Raw genomic sequence first — 22,219 nt, 5'->3', positions numbered from 1 at the left:
CCATAAAAAAGGCTTAAAAAACATACAAAATGATGTTTTATGAAATTCAAAAATTGGCAGAAGTTTTCTGTGATCAAGTTGATGAAATACTTCCAAATAATAACATCTGACAATCAGGTATGATATAAGTGAAAAATGTTCCCTACAGAATTGGTTAGGATTTTTTTTTTTGTTTTTTTTTTTGCATTTCTACACAATTATTACGGAATCTGGTTGGATGTTCCAGAGTTATTTTATTTTTGACTTGAATTATTCATTATCTTGCAGAAATAACACATTCATAAGGGTGTAATGTGAGCACTAAAACAATGAATAAAACGTTTAGAATGAATTTACAAAGTATGTTAACCTCATAGTAAATCTGTCCGCGAGTTATTATTTTCATTCACCAGAAGAACAAGCCGCTTTTGCTCCTTCCGGCGTCTCTAGCACGATTACATAATAAAAGTTGAGCTCTTTTCATTTTGAAACCCACTATAAATTACAGTTCATCAACGTGCGCGCTTAAAACTGTGTGTCGTCATTTTGGACGAAAATTCATATACATTTCAGTGTTGTTTTGTGCAATATTGAGACTTACCTTTCAGATTAACCTCTTTTACTGTGATCTACAAATGTTACATTTTAAATATACGTATATTCCCTGCAGAGACTGTTCAGACTTTTAAGTTGTATTGCGTTTCCGTACAGTTCCGCACACACCGGAAGTAGAGTCGACGCCGAAGAGACGTTTGAGAAAATGAACTCCTGAATTGCTGTCAAGATTAACGTTAACAAACATCACCGAGGCGGATACGGAACGGTTATTAGATACGACTTCGACGTATTTATTGAGGTATTCTTCTGTGTTTTCCTCATCGGAGATTCGCCGACTGCTGGCTGTTTTTATCTCACAGCCGTGCTAGTGCTAATGCTAACGTTAGCTTAGCTTAGCATGAACAAGCTCGCTGTTTGTCCGTCGGCTGTGCGAGCTAACCGAAGCCCAGTTTGAGCTCAGCTACAGCTAACATTAGCCTTCAGCCTTCTCCTCAGTTCGTTGTTGCGAGAGGTTTGTCGTCACACATTGAGAAATACACCTTTGATGTGATACTGCTTTGATGTTTTAGCAACACATTTATGATCCGACTTCATTTATTGCGCTGACTGTATGTGACACCAAGGACAAACATAAAGGTTGTTTTCCTTAAAATTATTGAGCTTTAGCCTGTTTAGCTCGCTGATGCCATTTTGTTTTCAGTCTCTCTGGTTGCAGTCATGTAATTATATATTTGAACAGACTCGAAAGATCGTGTCCAGCTCACAGTTTTACTCTTTAATGGATGATTATATCAGTCAGCGAGCGCTTTCAGGTTTTAACCAGTTCCTTTAGCTTCAGGTAACACTTGAAACGCGTGTATTTACATGCAGGATCTGTGTTATCATTTGATAGTGTTGGCATCATATGATAAAGATGATTGCTGTGCTCATTTATTACAGTCACATGTCGTGTAGAGCTGAGCACGATGGCTCTGGGCTCAGTTTGTGTGTCTGGACTGATTGACACTAACGTGATGTGTGTGTGTAGTTGTATCTGACAGCTGGACACAGTGATGGAGGGTCAGGATAATGCAGATCAGCTCGGCAGCGATCAGTCCGAAACACAACGCCGAAGACAGCTGGACCGTCTGGACCGAGAAGAGGCCTTCTACCAGTTCGTCAACAATCTCAGCGAGGAAGACTATCGGCTCATGAGAGACAACAATCTGCTTGGCACACCTGGTAAAGCCTTTGGTTTGTGTTTGTGTTTGATTTAGGGCTGTGCAAAAAAATCGAATGCGATTTTCATGCGCATCTCATCAGTAAAGGCGCTCCTGTGATTAGTAGTATATCTCCAGCACGTGCATTAAGATCAGGGTTGCCAGGTTTTCACAACAAATCCTGCCCAGTTGCTTCTCAAAACTAGTCCAGTCGCGTTTCCAGGAGGTTCCCCAATAAAAATTGCATCCCGGAGTTAATATATACGTTTTTTGGCAGGGTTGCCTTGGTAAAATTCGCATTTTAGGGGCTAAATATCACGTTATTGGTATTGGGGTATCGCTTCAACCCGCGGACATGAAAAACAACCGCAGACTTGGCAACACTGGTTGGCATTTACTATACAGAGCCGTAGTCCACCGACAAGCTACACAAAATTGACAAAGAATCGCCTGCGATTTTAAAATCGATTTTGTGTAGATTGTCAGTGAATTACGGCTCTGTGTAGTAAATGCCAACCAGTGTTGCCAAGTCTGTGGTTGTTTTTCATGTTCGCGGGTTGAAGCGACCCCAATACCAATAACGTGATATTTAGCTCCTAAAATGAGAATATTAACAAGGGAACCCTGCCAAAAAACGTGTATTATAATCGCCCGGAACGAAACACGATTGGACTAGTTTTGAGAAGCAGTTGGGCAGGATTTGTTGTGAAAACCTGGCAACCCTGATCTGAACGCACGTGCTGGAGATATACTACTAATCACAGGAGCGTCTTTACTGATGAGATGCGCATGAAACTCACATTCGATTTTTTGCACAGCCCTAGTTTGATTATTTAATTGTTTTAAGATTTGAAATTCCGGTAATGTTTTTATTGTGTTCTTAGACCTAAACATAAAGGATAATTATAATTGTGTGCACTGCAGCTGAAGTTATAGTTGCTGTCGGGTTTCAGTTAACAGAAAGTAACATGACTGTGCTTGATATGAGGTGATTATTCGAGGCAATATACAGGCGGCGTGTGATTCTAGCAAAACTATTAGTGTTTGTTTGCCACAAAGTATATTTTGTTCATCCCATTAAAAATAGCATCCGAACTGGATCATTTTTGAGCTTTGAAGTGCTGGAAACTGTTGTGTGAAATGCTTGAAAGTCACTGAATAGTAGTTGAATTTCTTTCTCAGAAGGTTGTACAAACCCTGAAATGAATGATGTAATACATTCGACTGTTTCTAACACAACACCATGGTTACAGTTAATGTTACCGCTTCGGTTTCCTGATGTACGTCAGCGCTGTTTATAACTGTGAATTCTGTGCAGAATTTGAATGATTCTCAGTAAATCTCGCAGCAACCTTATCATTGTGCAGTGAATTCAAATGCTTCTCACCGGATCTCGCAGCACTGTTGCATCTGTGCAGTAGGCATGGGCCTGAGATGAGATTCTGACGGTATGATAACCTTAGATAAAAATATCACAGTATCATGGTATTGCAATTACAGCTCTAAAACATGTGAATGGGACATCTCACTTCTGAGCTAGGGCTGTGCGATATGGACAAAAAAAAACCCTATCGCGATTTCTTTGATCAATTTTGCGATTTTGATTTTAATCACGATTTTGACACACACAGACATGCTTTACAGTCATAAAAGCATTCAGTATGAATTTGAAACAAAGTTCCAAAAGAAAACCAATTAGAGCTTCATCAAAAAGTTGTAACATGTCTCTAGAACAGACATAAGTCAAAATAATCACTAAGTAAAGGTGTTACAAAATGTCTAGACATATGGCAAAAAAATTAAAATAAATAAATAAATAAATACAAATAATAAATCCCGTGTCCAGGGCTTTGTTTTTTGTTTTGTTTTTTGCCAGGCATTGGTCATAGAGCTCATTGTAGCAGTGCCTCAGGTGCTGAAATATATTTATTGCTCAAGGTTCACACGTACTCCGTCTGCAGTGCGTATACAGTATGTGGTGCAGAAGCAGCAGCGAGAGCGCGTTATTGTAACGCGAAAGCAGAAAAGTACAGTACGTACTTTAGACTGCTATTCCCCGCTCTGTGAAGTAACGTGAGTGAGGAAACTAGTTGACGTTAGCTAGTTAATTAGCCATGTTATCTGCCTCGGTAGCAATCCAAATATTATTTATTTCAACACTGTAACAAACAGCGGGTGGGTCTCTGTCTTGATCGTGGATGAAAGAGGGAGAAATGAAAATGACACAGATATATAGTTTGTTCGAACTGGAAGTATTTATTCAGCACTAAAACGTCATCTGTATGGAACATCGTTGTGTACAGAACATGGTTAGTCTACGTTACCCAAAAAATTCCCATATGACTGACTTTGTCTTCTACGATGGGGGAATGGCTCCAGGGATTCACCCCCTTCGGCCTTCCTACACACAGGTTACTCTCACTGACTGCTCGCACCAAGCGGAGAGGGAGGGGTCGTGTGACTCGCTCTTAGCTGCACAAACCTGAAGGAGTCCTGCACTTTCCGTCTTTGATGACACATAAAAAAACTGTGCATACTGCAGGAGCGGTATAACGGAAAATTTTAGTGGTTTTGAAACCGTGACTTTTTCAAACCCTGAAATCAGTTATCGCCCCATGCCTACTGTGCAGTAACAGTGTCGCAAAATCAACTTTGGCTCCCGAGTAAAACTGTTCTGAGTTCGGACAAGTTTGTTTGTGTTGCGGCCCGAGCTGAGAAACGGTCTGTTGCATTTGAGAAACAGCAAACGAAAGCGAAACTAAACGCCGCTATGTTTCTCAAATGCAACAGAAATGGCAGCGCTTATGAGTTGGGCAATGCGGTGGTCGCACCGGCAGAAAGAAATTGTCACAGTCTGGAGCCCTGGTAATGTAAAAAATGTAATATTCGTCGAATAAAAAAAAAATTCCTCATTCGAATGCATAAATGTTGCATTCGAATTTTACTGCGTTAGCTGTCAGACAGCCTTATCAGTGGAGCACAAAATGCGATGACGATGTAAGTGTCATTGCATTTTAATGCTTTTGTTAGCCTATCCAGTTGAAGCCACTAGATGCTGTGCTGCTATGTTGTTCATTCAATATATTATGGAAAACGAGAGCATCAATGGGAGATGATGTTTACGTCAAAACTGAAACCAAGCCGTTCACACAGAATGCATATTTGTCACATTTTCTAGAGGGACATCTATCAGCGTTGCACTCACGTCTCACATGAGAGCGGCATGTTTAGAAAGCCATGTAAATTTAATGCAAATTCATCTGTGATTATGAACACGATATTGCCTAGCTTGTCAGTGAACTACGGCTCTGTGTAGTAAATGCCACTCCATCTGAAAGCAGGTGATGGTGATTTACTACAAGTCACGGCTTTACTGATGAGATGCGCATTACAATCGCATTCAATTAATCATAAAAATGAAAATAACTCACTCTCTTTCTGTTGTCGAAAATAAAAAGCAGATATTTTAAAGAATGTCTGTGCTGCTCTTTTCCATGCAACAAAAGCGACTGTGACTCCTGAAATGACAAAAAAAAAAAAAAAAAAAAAACAGAACCACAGAAGTAGTCCATACTGCTCAGTCTATAGTGTGTGCTGTTACAAGACTCCAAAAGCCAAAGTCACTATACACAGAACATCTCCCCTTCCACTGCAACTCAAAATGCATCACACCAGGTTTGATGCCAGTGATGTTACACATGTGATTCATGGCCAGTCACAGCTAGTGATGCACCGAAATGAATTGTTTACTGAAACTCCAAAAGCTTCCATTTAGACAACAATTTAAACTAAAGCTTAGTTAATAATTAGTGAATTAATCCGATTTAATATTCAACTCTCAAATAAAATTGTATGACAGATTTATTCAGACATACATTAAATAATGAAGATGTCTCCAACTGGTATATGCACTATATTACATATTCATGTTATTTAGCAAAATGATAAGGACTTTGAATGGCTTTCCTGACTTTACGTGAATGACTGAGCAATTACATAAGCGATTACATGAGACCTGATTTATTTCAGTGAGTTGTACTGTTTCTTTCAACACCATTGTGAATTGGGTTACAACTAGTAGTGAACTAGCAATAAAAAAAACATGCATTATTCGAATTTCATGATCAAATTGACAAAATTGAAAAGCTGAGACTTTTTCTTCTCTTAAAGAGTTATACCACATTGTATGCATGGAATAGATGCTGATGCGGTCAAAATGAGCCACTGGGAAAGCACTTGATTAAACACCACTGTTTCAGTCAATTATTTCGGCAGCAAACTGAATTTAATTTATTTTTTTGGCTGTTTTAGTCCAATATTTTTGCCAAAATCACTAAACACAGCAGAACATCTTTTCCAATTTTGAACTCAACACAAGTCACAAGCCGTGTGTACATTTTAAGCTCCAGAACAAGTTAATCTCTTTGTTTTGATATAGATATTGTGAAACCACAGGTCTTTCACAGGTCTCTCAGAGCCGCTTTAGGTTCTTTTGTAAGCAATTCCAATTTAGCTTTTTGCATTTTATTTTAATGGTTCTGTGCTCAGAAACAATTGAATGAACATAACACAAACTTATGAAGACACCCAATCCTTTTATGTCCCAGGACAGTGGAAAGGAATGTTATTTTGGAGCATCCTTTAGCCATACGCCCTGCCAGGAGATGGCATTGAATGGACATTTCTTGTCCTGGTAAGTCCGGTGGTTTTCAGTACTGTCCTGTTCTGTTGCTGTTTAACGAGAAGTCTTTCTGGACAGCTACTGCATAAAGACTAGACTTCATTTAGTGTGTAATTGATGGTGAAATTCTTCATATCCAACTTCGTCAGAAGAAGCCATGGATGTGCTGTATCAAAAAATGCATGTGCCATGTCCATTGAAAATCTTGATCTTGTAGACTGTTAAAACACTTTTCCCCTTTTGGCACTTGGCATTAACATCAGATCTCACTTGACCACATTAAATGCCAGGTGTAAACGCACCCGAACGGATTGTAATCAGATCCCTGAAGCCACATAATATTTACTGCTGCAAAAAACCATGTCACTTTTGTTGGACTGAGCCAATAAAACATAGTCTAATTATTTACCATATAATTACTTCACTAGATTACATCTGGAATCTTGTTTCTGATATTTTTCTTCCCAAAGAAAAGCACCTAAAAAAAAGTCTCCCTTTGTCTTGACTCATAATACATATTACTGTAACATTGCTGCAATATTCATTATCGTGAGGGGTTCATGAGAAGAAACACATGTTTATCCGGTCAATGACACTGAAAAATGCGAATAAGAACGTTAACCTGGGCTTTAGGAATGTAAAATGTATAAACATTGTATAATTATTTATATTTTAGTGAGTGGAGCTTTCGACAGTGCATATTTATTGCATTATTTTCTTATAATACTCAAAGTTGTAATATGTGTATGTAATACTCCTTCCTGAATAATTTTGTATTTTTCCATTTGAAAGTCTTTTTGTGACATTTTAATTATCTTAAAGGGATAGTTCACCCAAAAATGAAAATTCTGTCATTAATTACTCACCCTCATGTCGTTCCAAACCCATAACCCGTTCACCTTCAGAACACAAATAAAGATATTTTCTGACTCGGCATAGACCGCAATGCAACTGAAACGTTCAAGGCCCAGAAAGGCAGTAAGGACATTGTTAAAATAGTCCATGTAAGATCAGTGGTTCAACCGTAATGTTATGAAGCTACGAGAATACTTTTTGTTCACAAAGAAAACTTAATGCCTTTCTGGGCCTTGAAAGTGGTAGTTGCATTGGTGTCTATGGAGGGTCAGAAAGCTCTCGGATTTCATAAAAAATGTCTTAATTTGTGTTCTGAAGATGAACGCAGGTTTGGAATAACATGAGGGTGAGTAATTAATGATAGAATTTTCATTTTTGGGTGAACTATCCCCTTAATAACATTTTCTTCATTACACTACGTTTTTTTTTTTTTTAGTACTATAGTAAACATTTTATCTGTTATTATACATCTATGCTATTTCCAACCAGTTTCATTGTGTTTCAACACGGACATTCATCTTGTCAACAGCTTACTGCAGTCGGATATGCAGTGTTTTGCTAAATTTCTTTTATGTGTAATGAAGTATTTTTTTAACCATTGATCAGGATGTTTTGTTGTGCAAGCCATGCAGTTATTAAAAGAATTAGAATTTTTTTTTGCTTTCATTCACATTTCACCCTATCAGCCACCATTGGTTGAGAAGCTCCGTTTTCTATTTTGTGTTGACATATTTCCTTTTGAGACTTTGAAGTCTGGTTGCAACTTTATAGACTTTCTCACATCAGTGAACTGTGATTTTTCAGTTCGATTTTGCTAGTCAGAGGCAGGTGGTATTAAAAGGGAAATGGTTTTAGAGAGAAATTTATTGGATGAGCATTTGGAACTTCCCCATAGTGCATCAGTTTTTTTTTTTATCTTTTTCTCAGAAGAACATGACTTAGCTTCTGAAAGTAAATTTCGTTGATTCACTTTTAGGGAACTGGATTATAGATGACCTCGAAATAAAAGCCACAGAATTCTAATTTCATGCGAAGAGAAGGTCAAACTGGAGAAACATTTGGATGCATGTAATTGTCTGAATTTGACCACAGTGATCAGTGCATTGGATTGGTCTGCCTGACTTTACCTAAGCTTACATGTCCCTGAAAAATCCCAACTCTTTCTCTTGCATCTTAATTCTAACACATTCATTTCTTGGTCAGGTGAAATTACGGCAGATGAACTGTTAAGCCGCCTTCGGCAGGTCAAGGATGGCCCTGAGCCGCCCAGTAATGGCTCCACTGAGGAGAGAAGGGAAGAGCCTGCTGGTAAGTCAGCTGTACATTTTCCTGTTTGTATAGAATCAATATCATCACGGTGACTTTTCCTGTAATAATTTCTTGAAAACCATGTTCTTGTTATTCTCAGCGACAGAGTTGGAGGGCACTGAGGAAAACCCCAGTGGGGAGAGCCTTCTTGACTGGCTCAACACTGTACGACAGACGGGGAATACGACGAGGAGCGGTAACCGGGGTAACCAGTCATGGCGGGCCGTGAGCCAAACCAATCCCAACAGCGGTGATTTCCGTTTCAGCTTGGAGATCAATGTCAACCGCAACATAGCTGAGCAGCAAACGCAGACGGAAAGGCTAGAAGGGGGCCAGGAGAGACCAGATGTCCCTGTGTCTGAGCCGGAGAGTCTTATGGAGACTGCAGAGGTGGTTGAGGAACCAGTGGTGGAGGAGCTGGCTGTTATAGTAGAGCCAGAGCTTCCAGTTCCTATCACCCTGACTCAAAACACGGAAGTAATTGCACCAAATCCCCGAACTTCACCTCCCCCAACCTTGCCCCCAGTAGAGCAACCACGCAGGGGACAAATTAGGGCTCGCAGTAGAAGCCCAGAGCAGCGACGAACAAGGGCTCGCACCACAAGAGGTCGCTCGCCGATCAACCTCGAAAGATTGGATGGACTTCCGCCAACTCAGCACGGCCTACCTTCTCACAATCCCGAGATCCTTCCTGAGCCCCAGGTCGAGGGAAGCTCAAGGACTCGGCAGTTGTTTTTGTCTAGGCAGAGCACAGTGGAAACAGAAACTCAAGAATCGGGAGCAGCTCCCGAGGTCCCCGCAGCACCGCAGGAGAGAGAGGCATCTGCTGGAGAAGCAGGAGCCTCAGGTCGTCGTCCTCCAACCATAATGCTGGATTTGCAGGTACGCAGGGTACGTCCCGGAGAGTACCGCCAGAGAGACAGCATCGCTAACCGTACCAGGTCTCGTTCGCAGACCTCCAACAACACTTTACTGTATGAGACTGAGCGCGGGGGTTTCCGCCGGACCTTTTCCCGTTCGGAGCGGGCAGGAGTGAGGACGTATGTCAGCACTATCCGCATTCCCATTCGCAGGATCTCGGACACTGGACTCGGGGAAGCCACTTCATTGGCTCTGCAGTCTATGATTCGTCAGATCATGACTGGCTTCGGTGAACTTAGCTACTTTATGGACTCGGACTATCCAGACTCGAACCGTGAAGACAGCCCAGCTGCAGAGCTGGCTGAAGGACTGGGTAACCCTGATGCTTCCACCGGAGCTGCTGCAGGTGAAGCGGACTCCTACCTTCCTGGGAATGGAGGCTCTAACCAGGGTGGTTTAGAGGCACGGACAGAGGAGAGGGAAGTGGATGGTGGAGCGTCCGGTGCTAACAGTCCTCGGGAGAACCGAGGCAGACAGCGGGCGCCCAATAGCCTGGATGAAACCGGATCTCTGCCCTTTCTGCGACTCGCGCACTTCTTCTTACTCAACGAGGAAGATGACGACCAGCCCAGAGGTCTCACCAAAGAGCAGATCGACAACCTCTCCATGCGAAACTTTGGCGAAAGCGATGCGTTCAAAACCTGCAGCGTCTGCATCACGGAGTACGCCGAAGGCAACAAATTACGGAAGCTGCCCTGCTCTCACGAATACCACGTGCACTGTATCGACCGCTGGCTTTCAGAGAACTCAACCTGCCCTATTTGCCGCAGGGCGGTTCTGGTTTCCACCAACCGCGAGAGTGTCGTCTAGCCAAAGTTGGTTTTGTGACACTTTGACATCCCTTCGTCCCGTCCCTTTACATTTATTACCTAGTCATGTGAGAACTCGTACTGAGATTTTCCCATACATCCTATATGAAGCCATCGTTAAGTTTTATCAGATTTGCCGGTGCCAATATTTTTTCCCAAACTACACATCAGTGTATTTTGACCCATCTTAAAATTAAATAAATATTGGTGCATGACGCAACCGATGAAGACCATGCTGCAAGCCCTGATCATTTATTGTCTTGAACATCAACTTTCAACAAAATTATTGGATGAGGGGCAATGTAGAGATACCTTAGAGAGTGGCACATACACTTTCATGCTAAAAGAGAGATTTGAGTTGTACTTTTAAGCTAGTATTCCATATCAGATTATAACAAAGATTGCTTTTTAATAAAAGTTAATCATTTGGGTCTTAAAAATAACATTAAGGATCAAGAAAAGTGTAATCTGCTCATCCACAAATACATTTCAATCAGAAAATGCATTGAGTTTGTTTTCATACCGTTGGTTGTGTGTTGGTATGAAAGCATAGTGTGTGTTGTACCAGTTGCACCATTATCATAAATGACTAAATGCAGATAAATTGTAGTAAACTTCACGTAGTAATTCTGAGTTTGTCATCCTGTATAGAATAGATTTTGATTTGGCTTTTGAAAGTGTCCAGTAACATTGGTTTTGAAAACATGGCCAGACACTTTTTACACAAACAAACACAGAAGAGGCTGTAAATATGCTACGTGGAGACTTCAGGTCGTGTTTTCGCCTGTCTTCCCAAATGACGATGATGCATCAGTTGGCTGACTCAAACGTACTTCATATATATTAAGAAATAAACTTGGTTACATGTAGGCAATGTTGTGCAATGCTAATAAGGATACTGTAAAGGACGTTTTGACAAATAGACTTGTATGTTGTAGTCTGTAAATATATACATTTAAAATGAAGACTTAAAATTGAAGTTTTTCTAACAGTTCTGTACATTGAGAATAGCATCATTTATCTTACTCTGAGGAGGAAATTATTTTTCTCATTATGTAATGGTTGGCTCGTATGGGAGCTTAGGTTCTTTAGTCCCGTGCTAGGAAAACAAATGCAGTGTTATTTAGAAACAATAGATGAGATATCTGTCTTTATCGTTTCTGTGTTGACTTGGGATACTCAGCCTAAGCATAATGTTCTCCAGCATGATCATTTCATGTATCATAAGCAAGCCAACCATTGTTTAATTCATATTCTTGTTCAGAGGTCATGTATTATAAGAGCGAGTTACTTGATAGAATTTCTTTTGTCAGCATCATATTTATAGCTTATATTTTAAGTCATCTTTTGATTAGCTTCCAGTTTGCTGTGTTTAAAATGAATAAAATGATTTCCTCACCGTTTCTCTGTGGCCTTGCCATCATGTTTAGTGCTGCTGTGGAATAAAGGAGCTCACAGTCAATCTCACAGGCCTGCTAGCAACCAGAACAATTTAGCAATGCATACGGTGTAATATGCTTTGAAAGTTTTTTGTTGGTTCTTGCACATTCCGGTTCAAGGTGTGTATTTATCAATAATACTGATATTCCACAAATGTTCAGTGTTATTTTGAATCATCTTTGGAGTCTCTAGGTGACATTTGCTTGTATCACACCAGCAGTGCTTACGGCACACAGACGTTGCACACTTTCTGCTTGGACGAGAGACAACAGCAAAATATTATTCATAATTCATAATTAGCCATTTCTATATTACAGAGAGAGAGAGAGAGGAAAGTTTTGCTTAGTTAATTTATCTTTTTTGTGAACACTTTTTTTTAATGTGTTTTGACTCATTATTTGTTTTGTCAGTAGTACTGTTTACAATTTTTGCAAACGTTAATATGATGCATTTCTTCCTTGATAACTTTTTGCAACTTTTTGTTAAAACACTTTTTCCAGTTTGTATATGGTAAACATAAATCTAAGATGATTTGTTCATTGAGCTAAATTATCTGTTCACATCAAAGCCTTGCCATTTTAAAATGCAGCTTATGCATGATGATCTAATGCCTAGTTTTATGGGAACTGCTTAACATTACATATTTAGATCATTAAACTACGAGGATAAGATCCATTAACACCAGATACCGTGGAGCATGAACCAGCTGGACTTATCAGACACTGTTTCTATGGTCCTAAATATCACTTTTCCACCCCATATTTTCAGATCTGACATTACTGTATGTATTCCATGTAATAACAAGCTAACCAAGTCCTCAAGAGTGTTGAAAATATAAAGTAGTTGATTTTTTTTTTCTACAGTACGTTAGGCGAGGAACACTGTACTGTAGTTCTCTCTCTGTTTCGTAGCTTTTGTTCCCTCTTTGATTTAAGAATAAAATATTTTTCTTCTTCGTAATCACACACATGTCCTCGGTGGCGGGTGTAATAGAGTGATTACGGCAGGGTCACTAGCGTTTGTCATTATCCAGTTAGACTTGTTTCTGTGGTTTTGTGAGTCCAGACAGGTTAGCACAGGTGATATCGTCAGTGATTTTTGACTTTCCGGTGATAATATGGCTCTACGCGTATGCGGGACTTTTCTGCGTTCTTACTCGAGCCACGGCAAGGTAACAAAGTCTCTCTCTCAATTTATGAAGGAAAGCTATAGCGCATGGCAAAAATGTTATATTATAGAAAAGTGTTATATTAAGTGACCACTTCATTAATAGTGCTTCATTGCTGTAAAAATGTGGGAGATGTTTCCTGGAAGCGAATTTTGAATCGTACTAAGGCTTGGCTCATAAATATTAATTAGGGAACGTGACGCTTGGCCACTGATTGGCTCAAAGGCAGACGTTAGTTAGTTCACGCTTATTTGAATAGCGCTTTTCACAATACATATCATGCACAGAAGATGCACGCTTCAGAATATTACAATCAAGAAGCCAGAAGTGATTGTGTGAAAGGCATTCCTTATGAATGTTTAATGTGAGTGAGTGGACGTTGTAGGAAAGTTACTAAGAGACATTGGCGATTCATTAATATTCATAAGATAAATATTGATATAATTAACTTTCTGATTGGCAGTGGTACACACAACTTTCCAAATGAATCAAGAATCAAACAGATTACCAGTCAAAAGTCTGGAATTACTGAGATATTTTGATGTTTTTGAAACAAGTCTCTTATGTTTACCGAGGCTTTTTTTTTTTAAATCACAAACACAACAAAACAGTAATATTGTGAAATATTATTATTATATTATTATACTTTAAAATAATTTTCTATTTTCAAAGATGCATTTTCAGCATAATTTCTCCAGTCTTCAGTGTTACATGATCCTTCAGAAATCATATTTCTCATTATTATCAATGTTGAAAAGAGTTTTTGCTGCTTATTGGTTTTGTGGAAACCTTGATGCAGGTTTTTTTTTCTTCTCTGTATTCTTTGATGAGAAGAAAGCTCAATGAGCAGCATTCATTTGAAATATATAACTTTATTACTATATTTATATGTATAATTATTGATATATTCAATGCATATATTGATCAATTCAATGCATCCTTGCTGAATAAAAATATTTAAAAATATATTTTGAATATTAGTGTATCAGGATTTCCGCAGAAATATTTGGCAGCGCAGCAATGTTCAACACTGATAATAATCAGAAATGTTTCTTGAGCAGTAAATCAGCATATTAGAATGATTTCTGAAGATCATGTGACACTGAAGACTGGAGTAATGATGCTGAAAATTAAAAAATAAAATAAAATAAACATTCTGTATGTATAAAAATGTTTCACTTCCAGTCAGTTCTCGGTGGACTCTCATCCGTCCGGTTCAAAAGTTCCTGTCCAGTTCACATCAGTCATCTGGACCACCTGGTGCTCACGGTTCGGGACATGAACAAAAGCACACATTTTTACTCCAAGGTTTTGGGGATGGAGGTCGTCACTTTTAAGGTAGAATGTCACTCCATTCATAAACACACTGCAAATAATACCACATGGTGGCAGCAGAGTATAAGCATTCTCTGTCGCTTCCGCACTGCGTGTGTTTCAGGGCGACCGTAAAGCTCTGAGTTTTGGAGAGCAAAAACTCAACCTGCATCAGGCTGGGAAGGAGTTTGAGCCCAAAGCCAAAACCCCAACACCAGGATCTGCTGACCTGTGTCTGATTACCAAAACCCCCCTGACAACCGTCGCTGCCCACCTCAAGGTGACTTATATGTGTTTGACAGAATTGGCCCCTCAGCTCAAGAGATGGAATTTGATTTGAATTTGAATTGGAATGAAATTGCAATTAAAATTTACTCAACAGATAAATTTATTAGTCCAATACAAGTTTTGCAAATTAAACAAAATAATAATTTTTACTATTAATGCTTATTAATTTTACCATACAGTACCACAGAATGCCTACCACATAATTCACTGATTGAGAGGTTAATTTTTAAAAGGTTTTCCTCCATATTTAATAATTAAGCAATATCACACAAGCAAAGCTGTTGTTTTTGAACTTCAGGACAAGTTCTATAAGTCCAGACATTCATATTGAGTAACGTACATTTAAGAAACAATATTGCCAGTTGTTTTGTCTATTTTAACAGCCAAAAAATATTTCCAAAACGAAGCCAAATCAAAATATTAGAGCAAGGGTTTATTTTCTGAATGAACTTTTCCGGTTTTGAACGCTGCCAATCAAAATCAACAGCTAAAAACACATTGTTAAATAAAATGAAAGTTAAATATAAAGCATTTAATTTGAATACATATTTCTATAGATGACATTTCAGTCATTACTAATGTCTCCCAACCGTTTCTAAAATATCCTGCATAATATCCTTGGTAGTTCATGCTGAAAATAAAAAGTTTAATTAAAACTACACATACAGTACAGTACAGCAGTAAATGGATTTCTTTCCTTATTTCCTTTCTAAATTCAGTTCTGAATGGTTGACATCCCTGGTTTTAGAGAACAAAACACTGAAGCATAACAGATAGTTTTCATCACATGCTGATGTTGTATTTCCAGGCATGTGGAGTGACAATAGAGGAGGGTCCCGTTGACAGGACGGGCGCTGTGGGTCCTATCCGCTCCCTCTATTTTCGTGATCCTGATGACAACTTGATTGAAGTCTCCAATTACCAACAGTAGACAGCAGGGGCGCTGTATCATTGCCTTAAGATGAATATGAACATGTACTCAGATGCCTTCCCAAAGATGTTTTAAACGTAATAATAAACAAGGTTTCAAAACAACATGGTTTTAATTGCTTTAACTTGTGCTTTCAGCTGAGCTAACATTTCCTTATTTTTATAACTTCCTTATGTGGCTTCCTCTATATCAAACGATTTTGGTCCAAGCACAAATCCTGCAAACTGAGACTCTGTGCATGATTTTAAATTATAATTATGCTGTGGGGTAAATTCATTTGAAGCCATTAAGATCTGGAGAGCTCATCAGGTGTCTGGAGGTTTGGAGATGTAACCATAGTGTAAAGATTTGTCCATCAAAATGAAAAAGAGTGAAGACTCGTTGCATTTACAGGACCAATACTAGTTTTGCTGCTTCAGCCTGAATATGTAAAAGAAACAAATAAATTAATAGCCTACATCCTGACTCATCGGGTGATGTGATTTATAATAATACTCCAGTCATCAATCTGTTGGTGAACAGGACTTTAATTTCCATGTAGAAGGACAAACTAACAGATTATTTCGTACTGTCAGATTCATGCTGGTCAAGAGGGACAGTGATGCATTACTGATAATATGTGACGTCATTGTTTTCTCAATAATCTTCAACAATTTACACACTAAACTATCACTAATAAACAGTATCACAATTCTACCAAATGTTTAATTTGTTTCCTATAATACAAATTTATTACACGATACTACTGATGGAGGGCTCATGTGGAGGATGACACTGCTATCGCACCAGCAAATGCTAAGAATTTTAACGAAAACAAATTTGCTGACTTAAGTTTTCTTTATTCTTACACTGTAAAAAAATTACTCATGGCTCTTCAACCCGCCAAAAGTGGAGGAGCCGACCTCTATATAAGTTGGCTCTGAGTGCCATTTTATAAAAAAAATTCTCCCTCAGCGACGGAGATCATCTCCTCTTCCCTGCTACGCACATCCATAGAAGGAGCCCCCGGCAGCAGAAGAAGCCAGAGACCTTCCCCTGGGGCCATCTGGCATTCTACAGAGCAGATTTCTGAGCAATTTCCAGCGATGTTGTTGCAAATGCTACGCTGTGAGTGGGGCTCGTGCAGTGGTTTGATGCAGGCTACGCTCACTGGGACAGCATGCTCTCATTGTGAGAGCATGAGTCTCACACTTCTCTGCCTGTGGATCACCTTCATTAAAGAAGACCTCCCCTCTCTGCTTTCCCATTTCCTCTCTCCTCTAGGAGAAAGAAACAGTGGAGCAGTGGGGTTTTAACACCGGGCTCAAGTGAACTCACACCGGCACAGCCCCTGTGTGTTTCACTCTCCACCCAATGCCTCGATCCACCGGTGTGCTTCACACACGAGGATCAGTGCCCCTCGTTGGCTGTGAGCGGCTTGATTTCCTTTGGCTCATCTAAGGAGGAAGCTGTCGTTGATGACTCCATGTCATTAAAGGCTTCAGATGCTGAAGAGTGGGTGTGTTCTGGCAAAGAGCCAGACAACTTCTGATGCAGACAACATGTCCCAGTGTGGACAGCGAGCTGACCTACATTCTATCTAAGGCTGTGGAGGATCTCGGCCTGGCTTGGTCAGCTCCAGAAGAGCCCACCCATGGCCTCCTTGGTGAGTGGTACCTGAAGGGATGCCGTCGACATTCCTCCTGCCAATGGCCCGCTCATCAAGATGTGGCCAGCCCCTACTCAACCTAAGTGCATAGATAGGCGTCTTACCCTTTTGAGACAGATGGGAGCTCTTTTGTCTCCCAGGCATCGAGTGGTCTTTCTTGGGACAGTTATCGATTCTGCCTGAATATGGGCATAGCTCCCTGACTATGTAGGTGTCATTCAAATTAGGGACTTCCCACATCCCCTCGGGGCTTTTCAGATGATGCTTGGTCTCATGTCGGCCACTCTCTAAGTGATTCCTCTTGGCCTGCTCAACATGCAGCCCCTTCAGTATTGGCTCAAAGCCCATGTTCCGTCCCACACCTGGTGCCTGGGACGTCTTCATCCAGCTCCTGGTCAAACTTGGAGCAGCACTTACACATCAGCTGCCTCTAGATGATGGCGGTTTTTCTAGCCCTAAAAACCTTCCTGCTGGCCTTAAAGTGGCACCACGTCCTGGTCCACTTAGACAACATGACAGTGGTAGCCTTTATAAATCACCAAGGCAGTCTCAAGTCAGGTTGGTTCAAAGCCTCTTTCTGTGGGCACAAGGCAGTCTCCTCTTACTCACACTGAACCAGGGGGCAGACATGCTGTCCAGGGACATGGTAGCTCCAGGAGAATGGAGGCTACATCACCAGATGGTTTAACTGATAAGCTCTTTATTTCAGGTAAATGCTGATCTTTGGATCTTTCTATTCATCAAAGAATCCTGAAAAAAAAAAAAAAACTATTTTAAATATTATTAATAATGTGTGTCAAAGGATCAATTTATATGTGTGTGTGTGTATTTATATATACATAATAAATATATAGTACAAACACATATATTTTGTAAACTAAAACTTTTATTTTGGATGTGATTAATCGTTTGACAGCACTAATAATAATAATAATAATAATAATAATAATAATAATAAATGTTTTTTTAAAGCAGCAAATCAGAATATTAGAATGATTTCTGAAGTATCATGTGACACTGAAGACTTGATCACAGGAATAAATTACACTTTAAAATATTTAAAGTTTTTTTTTTGTACATAATGGAGGAATTAGCATACTTAGAGGCTTACATCGATCACCACTACAACCACTGCATGATGGATACAGCTAACAACACAACTCAGCAAAATACTTCGAAACCAAACAAACAAACAAAAAAGACATCATCCACCGACACCAGCAATCTAGAGACTGCAGAAATCGAGGTCAGTGGACTCGCTTCCATCAACAACAAATTATAGTTATTGGTTACACTACATAACGAAAAAAAAAAAAAAAAAAAACTTAAAATTCTTACTGTTCAAAAACTTTTGACTGGTATATGTAGCAGCCATCGTGGCGAATCATTCTCTCAGGCTGGCCAATCAGTCAGCAGACATTACTTAGTCATTAAGTCGATAAGGGAGTAATTACGGGAGCTCATAGATTGAATCCACCTCGTCCTCATACTGTGCTGACTTGGGACTTATCTATAGTCTATAGTTCTAGGGGGGCCCTGAGGAGAATTGTAAAACTCCAGTTTATTGGACTTCCTTCCCTCAGATCAATGAGCTTCCTTCTTTTTTGTTTGTTCAGTCATTTCTGAATGTCATTTACTTAGTTATTTAACACTCTTAAACCATTCACTGTTTATATTGGATCAACTTTTTTTATTAAGTGCTTCTGGCTTCCTTTCTTTAAAGGGTGTCTTTGACATCCTCATAACTACCTACTGACTGTGTCACTTTTTCCACATGAGGCTTTTTTGTTTGTTTGTTTGTTTGTTTTATGTGGGTGAATAAAAATACTCCAGTAAAATATAAACCATTAACACTTTTGACAGCATAAAGAAATCACATTTCTGTATATGACCAAAAACTGTTTATATTACATTTCCTTTGTCTAAGAATATGAGAAAAACGAATCCTGATAATTACTTTATATAACATGATTACTTTATTACTTTTTAACAGGTACAAATGTGATGGTACGTGACACTATTAAGAAACAAAAATCCCTTATTCCTGTCATTCTGTTGTTTATGGTTTCTTTCCACGGAAGTTTAAAAAAACAAAGACTCACTTTCACTTCACAATCGACAGTTCACGTACATCAATAGTCTATCATGGGTGTCATGTCACCTAACTGGAATTACCTATAGCCTGCACCATAATGGCACGCTGTATCCAAAATAAACAAAATATTGGTTAGGGAATACTGAAAGATGAGGATCTTGATAAAGGTTGAGGATCTGAATTAAAGCAAACAAAAAGAAAACTTAGTCATCATCAGGTAAACTGAAACTGTCGAATACCCTAAAGAGCACACTATTGAGTGTTCAACAGTGTACAATGCATGTGTCACTGGGAACAATGGTGGAAATTCAACAAACGTATACATATTTAGCTGGTATTGTCCTCACAAAATCAAAAGGCAGCTTTTGTTCATCAAACCCATATCCTCATCCAAGTTTCTAGTAAATAGTCATTTAGCATGACACTTGTATCCAAAGTACACTTATTACAGGAACAGTATCCCTGGATCAAGCTAGCACTGAGTGCCTTTCTCAAAAAAGTCACCCGACTTGCAGGCCCTGTCACCCCGCTTTTGGTTCTAGTGTCGGTCAAGCAAGTGGGTGACCTGTAAGCACTGTCAGTCAGTGCTTTCTGTCTTAAGTTTGGGCATAACGACTGCAGAGTCATCCTCAAACCAAGAAACGGCTACAGTATGTGTTGAAAGTACTCTCCACTCCTTTTAGAGCATAAGTCATCACCCTTCTGGCGCTCCTCAGTTCAGATGGTGAGCAGTGTCCCAGTCCACTCTGCCCGGTTCAGGCTCTTACAGTGTATGTTGATTGCTTTGGCCTGTAAAGGGGCTCAGAGCAGCTCTTTGTATGCTTCGGAGGCCGCTCTAAAAGGCTGCCAGTTATAAAGCAGAGGATTTCTCGCTGGATAATGGATACTGTAACCTTGGTTTACACCCTAGCGGGCTTGCAGTGCCCTATAAGTGCAAGAGCCCACTTCACCAGAAGAACGGCCTCCTCCTGGGCTTGATCCAGCGGGATTTCTATTGGTACCATTTGTGTGGCTTCCGGCTGGTCATTGCTGTCTACCTTCACCAGGTTTCATACAGTAATCTGGATGACTTTGTCTGCTTAATTCTACCTAATCCCCCTATAAGTGGAGAGGGTTATGTTATGTAGTCCTCATCCTAAATGGCTTGGGTCTCATTGTTGGCTCATTGGCCCTGTATGACGTCATTAAGGGAAGAATTCCTTTTATAGGCACTTCTTCCAAAAGAGCACTTGTACATCAACCCGAGAAAGAGCAAAATCAGCCCATCAATGTGCTTCATTGGGGTTACAGAAGTCATGGGCAGCGCTGCACAGGACTTTGAATGTCTTCAAAGGACCCCTTTTTTTGGTTGTGAGGGAAATATAACCTTGTTCAGCTACCCAAAGAACCCAGCATCACAGGAAAAATGGATGCAGTTCTTTTTTTCTGGGACAACAGGGGAGTTTCGCAAGTGTGTTTGTTTGTTCCCGTCATTTCAATTATAAACAGTGTTGGGGAAGTTACTTTTAAAAAGTAGTGTTTGCTCGTTACTCGTTACTTTTTAAAAAAGTAATCTGTTACTTAGTTACCCCCTTTGGAAAGTAACTTTTTATGTTACTCGTTACTTTTACATTACTTTTATGTTGCTTGACTTTGGGCAGAACCCAATATCTGTTTCTAAATGTGTAGGCCTACATAAAGTTATACTATGGAGGACATAACAGGTATTTATTTTGTGCTCTTTATTATAAAAAAAAATAGTATCAGTAAGCTCCTTAGGAACAACATGGTAACCTCAAAATGGGTCATATGTCTCAAAATAAAACATGCATGCCTCATCTAAATCCAAAAGAAAAAAGAATAACTTAAAAATGGCTTGATGTCGATGGCTTGTGTAAATAAAATAAAATGGCATAAAACAGCTTAGAGGCAAAGTCATTTTAACCAAAATAAAATCAAGCACAACTTAAAGCATGACTAGCCTCAGAATTAAAAAGGCTATGTTAACTGAATATGCTGGCCCTACTTCACAGTATGATATGCAGATAGAAAAGAAGATATTAGGCATAGGCTTGAGTTGTCTATAGCATGGGTGGCAGGCAACCTATTCCAAATCAGCACAAAATGGGTGATTATACCTCATCAGGAGCAGTCTTTCAAAACGTTTATCTGAAAGTCTGTTTCTTCTGGGGGTAAGCACAAGACCTCCCAGGCTGAACAGCCTTTCTAACGGTGCACTGGATGGTGTGGCAGTGTTGTATTTCATGAACACAGCTTTCACTCGGGGGAAATGGTTGAGAACTTCTAACTCTGAGCCTGATCTCATGTACTCAAGTACCTCTGAGTCTGCACTAAAGGCCACTGCGTCTTCCTCCTCCTCACCAAAAGAAAAAAAAGTCCTTCTCATTGGCGCTGCTGTGTGCGGCAACTTCTCTGTTTTTATTCTCAGCCGGCTCTGCATCATGGGGTAGAGTGCGACACTCCGCTATGAGCAGCGCACGCGCCGCTTCTCCCCCTATCCACCGAACTTTACATTTCGGCAACATCAGGGCAGCCAATAAAGCTTCCCTGCTCTCCAACACCGGTGCGAGTTTGAAGTAGTGGGAATACCTCCATCCCTCAAAAGTTAGCGTCGGCTGCTTCTCACTTGCCATGATTGCTTTGCAGACTGCTACCAGCCTCTGTCACGTACCGTGTGGAGCTTGTGACTATTGCGCAAGTGTGCAGATGGCAACGTCGCTGTCAAATCTAACCATGCGAAGAGTAACGTTGCGCCGAATTGAAAAATGAACTACGTTTCATTACCAAATTTTCAGTAGTAGCGCATTACACTAGTTTTTACCCGAAAAAGTAGTTACGTTACTGTACGATTTGCAGATTGTTTGATACTGATAGATGGAGTAGTCCTAGCAATAAAAGATCCCGGGTCACGAGTCAGAACCGAAGGCTGTAAGTGAAACTGCATCAAATTTCTGTGTTTTGTTAGTATTCCTGACTCTTTAGCTTCACCCACGGCACGCCTCCAGGAGCACGACTGTTTTTGGAG

The 22,219-nt window shown here is 39.9% G+C and overlaps 2 protein-coding genes across 3 annotated transcripts; both read left to right on the top strand.

The window, feature by feature from the left end:
* The first annotated feature begins 673 nt into the window (after positions 1 to 673).
* Positions 674 to 11,713, top strand: LOC109060033 (E3 ubiquitin-protein ligase RLIM-like). Of its 2 annotated transcripts, none has more exons than XM_042769798.1 (4): positions 674 to 835; positions 1,565 to 1,758; positions 8,476 to 8,580; positions 8,681 to 11,713. In XM_042769798.1, the coding sequence occupies exons 2-4, from the start codon at positions 1,590 to 1,592 to the stop codon at positions 10,309 to 10,311; spliced, it is 1,905 nt and encodes a 634-aa protein (XP_042625732.1). In that variant the 5' UTR covers positions 674 to 835; positions 1,565 to 1,589; the 3' UTR covers positions 10,312 to 11,713. The 2 variants fall into 2 exon arrangements, with proteins under 2 accessions (XP_042625732.1, XP_042625733.1); XM_042769799.1 differs by lacking the exon at positions 674 to 835 and adding an exon at positions 846 to 1,048.
* A 1,005-nt stretch (positions 11,714 to 12,718) lies between these two features.
* Positions 12,719 to 15,555, top strand: glod5 (glyoxalase domain containing 5). Its single transcript, XM_042769800.1, has 4 exons — positions 12,719 to 12,921; positions 14,104 to 14,256; positions 14,357 to 14,512; positions 15,329 to 15,555. Exons 1-4 carry the CDS (start codon positions 12,868 to 12,870, stop codon positions 15,449 to 15,451), a joined length of 486 nt encoding a protein of 161 aa, XP_042625734.1. The 5' UTR covers positions 12,719 to 12,867; the 3' UTR covers positions 15,452 to 15,555.
* The last annotated feature ends 6,664 nt before the right edge of the window (positions 15,556 to 22,219 follow it).

The sequence above is a fragment of the Cyprinus carpio genome, chromosome A14, assembly GCF_018340385.1.
Source record: "Cyprinus carpio isolate SPL01 chromosome A14, ASM1834038v1, whole genome shotgun sequence".
NCBI lineage: Eukaryota > Metazoa > Chordata > Actinopteri > Cypriniformes > Cyprinidae > Cyprinus > Cyprinus carpio.
The sequence above is the reverse complement of the archived record's forward strand: the minus strand, read 5'-3'. Positions and strand labels throughout refer to the sequence as shown.

Bases quoted from the DNA above. Each gene is read 5' to 3' on its own strand.
- LOC109060033 (XM_042769798.1), top strand. From the start codon at position 1,590: ATGGAGGGTCAGGATAATGCAGATCAGCTCGGCAGCGATCAGTCCGAA. The intron at 1,759-8,475 runs GTAAAGCCTTTG...TTTCTTGGTCAG, and splicing joins CAATCTGCTTGGCACACCTG to GTGAAATTACGGCAGATGAA. The intron at 8,581-8,680 runs GTAAGTCAGCTG...TGTTATTCTCAG, and splicing joins GAGAAGGGAAGAGCCTGCTG to CGACAGAGTTGGAGGGCACT.
- glod5 (XM_042769800.1), top strand. From the start codon at position 12,868: ATGGCTCTACGCGTATGCGGGACTTTTCTGCGTTCTTACTCGAGCCAC. The intron at 12,922-14,103 runs GTAACAAAGTCT...TTTCACTTCCAG, and splicing joins CTTACTCGAGCCACGGCAAG to TCAGTTCTCGGTGGACTCTC. The intron at 14,513-15,328 runs GTGACTTATATG...TTGTATTTCCAG, and splicing joins CCGTCGCTGCCCACCTCAAG to GCATGTGGAGTGACAATAGA.